We start from the raw sequence: 10706 nt of genomic DNA on the forward strand, positions 1-10706 counted from the left end.
TTTTTGACCTTCTTCGGTTTTGTCACCTTGAAACCCGGACCGGCTCTGGCGTCCACCACCTGAGCAGGGCAAAATTTTACAGCCAGGAGGGACAATTATCGACTCAGCTCACGACAGGACAGGTTGTCATTTGGGTTGGCGGAAAAAAAAAGCAGACGTCACTCACATGATTCCAGTTCTTCTTGGAGCCGTGGGGCAGCTTCTTCCACCTCTTCACCAGCAGCACACACGCGTTGCAAATGTCCCCGACACGGTCCTCAGAGAGTCTTAACAAACCAGTGCAAATGACAAGTTTGAGTTTGACACCTTGATGCTTTTATACAACTGATCTATGATCGCAGAAGTTATTTTTTTATTATTATTTTTACCCAAAACACAGCCTGAACGTCTCCTCATATCTACTGCTGTCTGTGAAGCGTGAGCTGGAGGACTTGGTCTTGCAGATGCAACAGCCATCATTACTTCTGTAGATCTTCGACTTATGGAAGCCAAACATGTTCCTCTTTTCTGGTTGGCCTCAGGCAAATAAAACTGGAAAATAATAAGAAATAAAAAAAGAGCACAAGGTATAAATCCTTCCAGTGAGAATAAAGCACACAATGAATTGTCTGCAGAGAGTTGTGATTTCTGCTGCTGGAAGGGGGGCGGTCCCTACGCGTACACACACAAATATTCAAACCCTTCTAGCCTACAATTACAACAAATATTACAAGCACACACTTGTAAAGTGTCCAAATATTCGAGGCTAACAACAATAACACAAGGCTACTGCTAAAACCTACTAAAACTATAATTTTAGATCAGTTAGGTGTAGTCGCGCACATTAATAAAAACAACTTTAGGYTAAGATGTTACGCCCACAACAACACAAACACCGTTTTTACTATCGCTCTAAGGCGTTTGTGTCGACTTTATGAACAAATACCTACTAATCGAAGAACGTGCGAATGTATTTGTGCAAAAATACTTAAATATTTTTGTTATTAGACGTGGGTAAAAGTGTGGATTTGACACTGGTGTGCAGCTGAACGACCCGAAACAAAAAGCGGGCAGCTGCACTTTCTGAAGTCAAGAAACAAAAAGCTACCGAGCGARTCATGGAAACAGCACCGTTTGAAAAAAATATATATATATAAAAAATCCAATGCAACTAGAGCAAGACACATTTCGTGCAAGTCGTTTATGTTTTTACTAAATACACAASAGAAGAGAACCCTCGGTTCCCCTTTAGATTCAAACTTTTACTCGCGAAGTGCGCCAAATATGGCTCATTGTTGTTAGCTGTTAGCATGYATGCTAGCGCCACCACGCCACGCTCTCGTTCACTTCCACGTTATTCCATTGTCGACACGGTAAGCCKGCACGTTTCACTCGCAACAGCAAAKGCAAAGCGAYCAGCGGACACSTCAAGTRACAAATGCGTCAAGGCTCTGACCAGTGTCGCTGTAAGTAACACGTCTACGACAAATTAGAGACGTATTTTGTGTAGAAAGGATAAAACAWTGTACTTACTGAACAAAAACTTTGAATCTTCGCCGTCTTCTTTTCGCACACTGCGCATGCTCATACTACTGCTGATGCATACAGCTGGTCATTAACATTATTTTGCATAAAAAGCTGGAATGAAAGCGTCCYATGACCATATAAGGAGTGCAACTGTTGGGTTTGAACCCGGAGCCAACCAATCAGCGCCGTCCTCGCGTACTTCTCCGGAGGACATGAATGATGGGAGGCGTAGTAGAGAACGAGCGGGAAAGCGCTGTTAACGAGCTCTCGTGAACTCAAAATCCCACAAGCCACTTCGGTCCAACAGCTACATGACATGGCGCGAACGAGTTTGTTTACGTTTCCAAAGCGGAGAAAAAAAATAAAAGTAATATAAAACTAATATAATTGTTTTAACCTCTCTGTGTAATAAATCACAACTGCACCATATTATTAATATAAAAATTAAAATAACTTGTGTTTTAGACCGTTTTCGTCCATTTAAACAAATACAATTTAGAGCCATTTTGTTAAATTCTGAAGGGGAAATAATAAAAATAACAGTAAGTTTTCAAATTGAATAAAATTAATATTATTTTTGTGGAGAAAACAGATAARAAATCCAGGCATAAACAAATCACTAAACTCAGGCAAGTCCACTATAATGCATTACAGATCCTTTATTCTTAATATATTTTTACACTGTACAATGTTGCTCACTTAGTAAACACTAAATTACACACCTATATTGATAAATGTACAACTGTTTTGGAAAAAGAAAAATAGATATCTCCCAAGATGCTTGTGTGGGTCATACACAGATGAGTACAACACAGTCATTCCAGATGTTGTTGGCACGGCAAAGAAGTCCATCACATATCAAATATCCTTTTTTTTTTTTCCCACAGCAAAGTTCTGAGAAAAGCCCAGTGATTTCTCAGTTTTCTCTTGTGGATATTGCATAGCAAGAAACCATGATGACAAAATCAGAAGATGCGGGGCTGGGCGGGGAAGCAGTCCTTGTAGCTCCTCACACGATAATCAGGAGGTCAGAATTCAACACGTCTACTCAAGATCATCACGTTATTTTCAGTTCAAAGAACAGTACATGTAGTGTAAGGGCTGCAAAAATAGTAGGAGGGAAAAGCTGGCTGGAGGTATTTACACTGAAGGCTGAATTTGTGATCCACTTCACAAAGAAAGCTGGGTCAAGCATCTCTTGGAGGGCTTGTGTCCGAAACACAAGACTGTGTGTTTTCCTGAATCCAACTGTCCGTCACGGAGTGTAGGCTTGAGCCATACAGTCCTATCATGCAAGGATTCTTCTGAAGGTAATCCATGTAAAAGGTCTGCATACATGTATGTTTTCCAGGGAAAAAAAGGCCCAAACTTCAACAGCCTTTTTTTTTWAACTTCCACTTGGGTAATCGGCTCCCATTCGACAAGCCTCCCTGCCATACACATACTTATAAAGCATACTTCTACATCGTTTGCTTTTGAAGCTCCGCGTTATGACATTAAAATCGAAGTTAACAGAGCAAGCAACTTCTCTAATTTAACAAAATAATACTGCTTTATCTGAAAATATATTAACAGTTTATCCTCGCTTTTTCCCTTAAATATAACCGTTGTCATCAGTTCACGATAACAATGAAAATATTTAGCTTTAAGTAAAACATTATAGCACAAGGTTGTCATCAGTAATGTGAAAACCATGGTTCATAATAGAAAACGTATTCTCCACATCTAATGGCATCATCAAGGATAAAAATAACAAATCTTGAAAGGCTCATTGCACTTCTTACTGTATATATGGCAAAAATGACAGTAGCTTTAACATAAGCCAGAAATTTATTTCTTTTTTTCTTTTCTTCAAGTCTGTTCCTGCATATAAAAAGGTTCAGTCACTTTTTTAGTGGTCATCGGTGATCCTGTGTAGGTACGACGAGTGGGAAGGGGTTTGGATTTAGATACCAACGCCTTTGATGAGCGACGCTTCCAGTGTGATGTTAAACTCCTGCAGAGTCTGTAGTACTCGTATCAGAGAGTTTACCAGTGAGCGCTCTTTAATCAGTGCAGTGTCCTCATACATCTGAGAGGTGATGGGACAATCTGCCAGCAGAGCAATCCAGTGATGCAGCAGATGGTCCCTAACAGAGAAACACACAGTCAGGTTCACATTACATGTGCCATTTTTAATCCTTAAAGTTAATGCTTTTGCTATAAAACATGTTAAATTGGTGATTTTGTTCATTGAATTAATATTTCTATCAACACGTCAGTAGTGTTCACTGCATCTGAACAAGAGGCTGAGTTTGTTTGCATACCTCGCGCCCAGACAGACGAGCACCTGGAACTTCCCGTCTTTGCCGATGTTCCTCGACGTGTTGTTGATGGCCCGCATGAAGCGGCAGAAGTGGCGCACTCTGGTTTGCCAGTTCTCATCTGGAGCCACCTCCCGCTGCTCGGCACTTTCAAAGTAAACTTGTGCCTTTTCTGTCGAAGGGTAAAAGTGACCAAAAACGTTATTTTATTATCACACAARTCAATTAATTATTAATAAACCTATTTCAAATATTAACACCGACTACAAGAGGTGCTGCCTAATGTTTGTATTGTTTCAGAAAGGCCTTGAAAACACAGGATCATGGGCAACTGTTTAACCCCACAGGTCTGTTGGTCTGTGAGAGGCGACGTCTTTACCCAGGAAGTCCCAAATGAAGACGTTCTTAAAGAGTCGAGGAGACTTGAAACCGTGTTGGAAAACTTGCTCCAGTGCCCAGACGAGGCCYTACTCCCCACACAGGAGGAGGGTCAGGCTGCCTCGCTGTGGACAGAACAAAAGCACAGAGTTGGATTTTAAATGAACAGTATTTTAATTATTGTTTTGTTTGCTTTAATTTGATCCCAATAGCTGCTCAGGTTCGACAATCTCATTAAATTACTAAACCAACGTACAGTTATCCTAATCATCAGTTAAAATGAGGAKGAAAACACTTTGAACACAAATTAAAATTGTGTTAAATTAAACAAATGTTTGGTATTGTTAGGTTTGACGTTCGATTAAAATAGTATGCTATATCATACTTTGTATACCTAATTAAAAGACAGTCACGAATTGAAAAATAAAATATACTTTGAATTAAAGTGCAAGTGACAAATTTTTTGTGATAAATATGAATGAATTTTTGGAAAGATAACATTAATAACATGTTGCAAAAAAAGTTTTATGACACTGAGATGAACAGTTGTTGAGATATTTGCCTGTGAATTAACAGGAAGTGATGTCAAAGGGGAATGTCTCAATGTAAACAGCATTGCTACGATGGCTGACAACACAGATTGTAGAGAAGAATCTGATGTTTTATTAGATTCTTTTGAGTCACTATCAGAGATTAAAAAAAAAAGACAGAGTTCAAATAATGTTTTAATATAGAAAGACTAGGGAGTTCCTTTTGGTAAAGAGTTCRCCTTTGATGTCACTTCCTGTTTCACTTTAGCTGAACCAAGTTCAAAAGAAAATAGGCCAGTTATGTGACAAAAAGGATTAAATCATGTGTTTTATGCCGTTTCTTAAATATAAAGTTGTTTTCTTTGACTTCTTGTATTTGAAGTAAATGCATGTCACAGGTACTTTAAAAACTGTTTTTGTTTTTAAAAGCCTTCTTCATTGTTCAGTCTCTATTGGAGGTGAAACAAAAGTGAAGGGGATTTCCCCCTAAAAGTCCTTTATTAACAATGACTTCCTCTTAAACCCTGTTWTCAAGCCACAATGCACTTAAATCATCCTCAAAGAACATCTCCTTTTAATTAAAGATATCACACCACCTGCCTTATTACGCAGTAATCCTGTATTTATATGTATCTTATATTAACATGTAAAAGCACAGTTCTCTTAAACCCGTCTCAGTTTTCCTCAACGTRTCCCAGGACCCTCAGCAACTGAGGGTCTTGAGGAGGGGAGGGAGCAGACCGATGCTTTTCTTCATTRGCGATGAATAATAGAAGTACGTGTTTAGACCTGTCTAGACGGCGGGTCCCTCACCTCCTTCTCCGGTTTGTGGAAGTGCTTCACAATCCCATTGATGGCCTCTCCCACTCCCTCCTGAATCTGTCCTGTGTTTAACTCTGATGGTGGAGATAAAATAAAAAAAAAGATAAACACAGGTGCACTAAAAAAAATACACTCATAAGAAATATCCAGCCAAGTTTTATGCYCTTGCTATGGTTTCATAGATCATGCATTTTTTTCCCCTTGAATGTGGGACACGGTGTTATGACGGCTGCTAAATAAAAACTGAAGAAGACAAATAATAAAACGTTCTCTTCAGGATTGATTTTAGGTTAGCCATGGTTATAAAGATGAGTAACTCACTTGGTTTGCTGCTTGGTGAGATAGTAACAAATCTCCTCATCATCCCTGGAGACTGCTGCATGGGTGGTGTTCGACACATCCTCTCGTCATTCTCAGAGCTGGGGGTGATCAGTTCTCCCACCAGTATTCTTTCCAAACTGCCATCATCCACTCCCTTCCCCAACCACCGGCCACACGGAAACCTAACACCAAGAGCGCGGAGCTGATCTTAGAGAAACCACGTTTTCCCCATCAAACACAACAATTAGGATCTCTCCTGTGAGGGTGACTTACTTGTAAGTGTGCCCCGTGATCTCGTTGCGGACCACCACACACTCCACGAGCCACTTAGCGTAGAGACCTGAGTTATCGTGGCCCATCTGCACCGTGGTAAGCTTGCCCAGGTTCTGGCACTGTAACAGAGGGAACCAGGTTCATGCCAGACACCAAGAATCAAAACATGTGCTCAAAACAAAAGGGCAGTTTTGGGTTTCTATCTATTTTTAAGTATATTCAAAATTTTTTTTGAATCGGTACCATTTTTGTCTAAATTCTCATCAACAAGAATTATGACCAGAAAAATAAATTAAATTAAATCTCTGGAAAAAAAAACAAAAGAAGAAGAAGAAGTAAAAAAATAAAATAATGCCAGACACCAAGAATCAAAACATGTGCTCAAAACAAAAGGGCAGTTTTGGGTTTCTATCTATTTTTAAAGTATATACAAATATTTTTTTGAATTGGTACCATTTTTGTCTAAATTCTCATCAACAAGAATTATGACCAAAATAATAAATTAAATTAAATCTCTGGAAAAAAAAACAAAAGAAGAAGAAGAAGTAAAAAAATAAAATAAAACGAGACTGTTTTAAATAACATATAGGCCTGTCACGATAACAAATTTTGCTGGACGGCAACTTGTCTCTGAAATTATTGCAATGAACAATAATACTGTTTGGAGATCATTTTAAACTAATATGATACACTAGGGTTGGGTAAAATAGTATCGTGCACAATTAATTGTCAGAAAAACCTTTTAATCGATTTTTTTTTTGGCAGTTGACAATTAATATGATTAATGCCYCCAGGCAGACTGACTGGAGATTTCCCCGGTCACTCCGCTCAATGCTCCTCTACACTTCAAATATAACATTTTTTAAAAAATTTCTGTAGTTTATTTATCATAACTCTGGTTTTACTTGATCTATCAACACAATTCAAAAATTGATGTATAGTCTGAAGTCTGTACTTTTGACACAACTTGGAACAGATTTTTACAGAGAGCATATTTTTCCCACTAGTGATTTAAAATTGGTCATGTGACTATGATATGAGGCATTAAGGGACTCCAGGGGATTAATCATCATCATCATAATCATTATCAGCTAAATACCACAATTAATCATGATTCGTTTTTTTGCCAGTAATGTCCAACCCTATGATATACACGGACGGACCGGGAGCAGAGTTTGTGAAAATGAAATCCCTACCCGCCTCTACCCAAACTGGCACAATTTATTCTTTATGCGTCATCATCTGGCTTCAGAAAATAACTGCAGTCATCCGCTCATTGCTAACAAAGTTTACGGAAGTTTGTGAAATTTATGTAACGAAAATAAATAAATAAATAAATAATAATAAATTCTTGGCAAATCCTGAGGGCGTTCTGATACGACGCCATCTGAAAGAAGGCGTCTGAAAACCAAAGATGCTCCTCTGGCTAAATACCCGTTCACAAAACCATGCCCCTAGAAAATACCTGACGCCAGAGTTCACTCCTCCCTACGGTTAGAAGTCAAAAAGCAGAAATTTATCAACCTCACTTTAATTTATCAACTTAATTTTTATTTATCATGCGATTAAGTGATTTAGTGCTTATTGTGACAGGCCTATTTTATACCTTTAACTAATTTTAAGTGTAATTTTCAAAGACATACATGGTTTTTCTGTCACTGTCTGCTGTATTGTCAAATACGTTGCTGAGTAAATCTTAGTATTTTTCAGCGTAAAACTAAAACTACTATAAATAAAACAGATTTGAAAAGTATTTCTGTGGAAACGGTGTACGTCTTACTAGTCGTAGTTTTCACTTTGGCGAGTAAACTTAGCAGGAAGTATTATTCAGCTATGAAAATTAAGGACTCYTATTGTAATTCAGTATTATGGGCTTTTAAAAGAAAATTCACACAAACCTCAAAAGTGATCTCTAGAGTGTTTCTGGGCACCTGGAGGACTCCAGTTTCTGACAGCTCACCAGAAACACACACCCAGGGGTTGGCTGTGAACATGGAGCCACCCAGCTTCTTACTGGGAACGATGACGACATGATAGGGGATCACTGGAAGACACGAGAGGCGGGGGTTATTCTGGAAAGTCATATCGATAATATCAGTTTTAACTTGTGACTCACTGATAGTTGTGAAAACGTTGGTGAAACAGAAGTAATCCACAGCATTAAAGGACAGGAGGTGATACAGGAACTGCTCCTTCTCGTCGTCACAACGCAGGAAGGCGTAGCGCTTGTACAGTTTTCTGACGGGGAGACAAAGATCGTTAGAAAGTCGTTAATGATCCTCCAAGAYTCTACACTGTAGAGTCAGACAGAAATCCTCCTAACCCAGTCTGTCACCCGGGTATCAATTATGAAGAGGGCTGTGAATAATTCATGCAGTCTGGACGGCAGTTTGATGTTTTGTGATTTCAGAGGAAGTAATATATTATAAATGGTGGGATCTCAAACAACACTATCTCCCTTTCACGCGAGCCAGGCATTCTTACAGAAGACGAGAAAGAAGGTCGTGACAAGAACAAAAGAGGCTGCAGGAGACACCGCGCTCTTTAAAAGACGGTTTCACGTTGTGGCGGCTGCAGAACTCTCTGCAGAAAGAAGAAGTGAGGCTGTGGTGCTGAACCYTTCCGCTCACTTTGTAAGCTCGTGCTCCGACAGCAGCTGCTTCAGGTGTCTGGAGAGCAGCTTCTTCTCCATGGAGAGGCGAACCCAGGCTCTCGCCTTGCCCACGTCGGTCTTGATCTCACTGATATTCTGGATATGTCTGCAAAATGAAAGAAAGCAAGTTAAGGAATAAGTAGAGAGAATACATACGCACAAAACTGTTCAATATTTATGGTTAATTACGTAAATACAGTTTATTGTCGTCATTTTTATGAACATACAGGCCGTTTTATTTTCATAAATGTCACAAAATAGTGATAAATGCAGGTTTTAGACTGCAAAGTGATTTATATATACAAGATATACAACTGCTATAAGAAAATGTTTGCAATTTATTAAAAACTATTTGATTTTTAGTTTAGTTTATTCATTTCATTTAAAACAAAAAATACATTCAAAAAACATAAAACAAAATGAAAATAATAATAATTAAATGAAATTAAATAAAATTAAATGAAAGGTAGCAGAAGAAGAAAAAAATCTATCTGACCCCATTTTTAAAAATAACATTAAATTCAATAATCAAACAATGGTTTCAATCAGTATATTGTCAATAAATCTTCAATTATCAAAATAAGACAAAAAAGATTACTCCTTTTTAGAGCATCAATTCGTACTAATAACAATAAACCAGAATATAATCACATTTAACTTGAAAAGAGTGGAAAGAAGACAAACTTATTTATTCCCACTCCCTATTCAAATATATAAATTATGTGTTTGCTGCTGACATTTGAGATGTGATACATTGTGTAAATATTTTCCGTTTCTTTTTTCTCTCTTCTTTCCTTGTTCCTTTCCTTCTGTTTTCAATGTGATGCATTTTCTTGCTAATACCACTCATGTCACCCATAACGTCATCACCAAATCAATCCTGCAGTTATATATTATAGGTGATTATTAAAGACAGTACATAATATTTGTTTATGCTTCCATTTATAATAAAAATGTAATTTAATAATTACATTAAGGTATTGGTGCAAATTGTATTCATGAGTTGTAATTATGATTTCAAAGATCCTTTCATTACTGTTGGCAGAKAACAACGCTGAGTTTGTATAAATCTATTCATTTTAGGCACTGATCAAAGCTGAGTCGAACAAAAGGAAACCTCTCAGTGTTTTCAGTTTCCTTTCATGTGAAAGTGGCTGCTGTTCCACTGCTCCGAGCCACTATCATGTCTCTGATGTCCAGACACATTTCCTTCCACTTCACCTGTGCCGTACGAGTCTCCTCCTCCCACTTCCATCCCCCGTACTCTGTCTCCACCCTCACCCARACCAAATAACCCAGATTTTCGTCTCAGACGTTACTACGAGCTYACYAAAGCAACATGACTGCTAGCTTTGAAATGTGAGAAATGAATACTGTAGTATCTGTTTGGAACAGATTCAAACTTAGGAACAATGATGAACTTTATCTCAAACACAGAGGAGGGTCCGTCGATCAGAACCGAGTAAAGCTGCATGTTTATGTCCTGAGATGACCCCAGCCCTCCCTCCTCTTCCTCCTCATCGTCTCAGACAGACGAGAGCTCTGGTAATRAGGCTGGAAGTAACGCGCTGGTCCGCACCGACTCACTCTGCCTCTTTTTCACGCAAGCCCAGATTCCTCAACTCCGGCTGATTGTAGAGGATAATCTGACAGTCGGGTCTAACGTCACACCAAAACAAAAACAGGAGCTCTTCACCTCATTCACTCTCACTTGTAGGGAAAAAAATACAACCAATTGTTTTATTTTAACACCACCACAAGAGAACTATCTGTCGGAGACACCAAGGTTATCAAAATGTGGCCTCTTGCAAGCTGTTCTTGAAGCAGTCCAACTTTTTTACAATCATATTTTTATAAATTTATGTGTAAATTTTCTTTCTTTTCTTTTAAATGTCTTTTTATTAATTATTAGCAATATGC

General features: G+C 38.4%; 2 protein-coding genes across 6 annotated transcripts in view; both read right to left on the minus strand.

Annotated features, from left to right (window-relative positions):
• The window catches only part of sinhcafl (SIN3-HDAC complex associated factor, like), a gene marked incomplete in the record, with an annotated part of 4264 nt that extends 2645 nt beyond the window's left edge, over positions 1-1619 (minus strand). Inside the window, 4 exon segments of the mRNA XM_014026743.1 lie at positions 1-59; positions 167-266; positions 369-531; positions 1513-1619. Coding sequence (XP_013882197.1) covers positions 1-59; positions 167-266; positions 369-496 — 287 coding nt within the window.
• A 526-nt stretch (positions 1620-2145) lies between these two features.
• Positions 2146-10706, minus strand: part of dennd5a (DENN/MADD domain containing 5A) — a 39709-nt gene continuing 31148 nt past the window's right edge. For all 5 annotated transcript variants that reach the window (XM_014026780.1, XM_014026765.1, XM_014026773.1 and 2 more), the window contains 9 exon segments: positions 2146-3635; positions 3813-3981; positions 4189-4312; positions 5531-5613; positions 5861-6042; positions 6134-6252; positions 8032-8177; positions 8250-8371; positions 8764-8892. In XM_014026780.1, the coding sequence (XP_013882234.1) occupies positions 3452-3635; positions 3813-3981; positions 4189-4312; positions 5531-5613; positions 5861-6042; positions 6134-6252; positions 8032-8177; positions 8250-8371; positions 8764-8892 (1258 nt within the window). In that variant the 3' untranslated portion in view covers positions 2146-3451.

The sequence above is a fragment of the Austrofundulus limnaeus genome, unplaced genomic scaffold (genome assembly GCF_001266775.1).
Source record: "Austrofundulus limnaeus strain Quisiro unplaced genomic scaffold, Austrofundulus_limnaeus-1.0 Scaffold5, whole genome shotgun sequence".
NCBI lineage: Eukaryota > Metazoa > Chordata > Actinopteri > Cyprinodontiformes > Rivulidae > Austrofundulus > Austrofundulus limnaeus.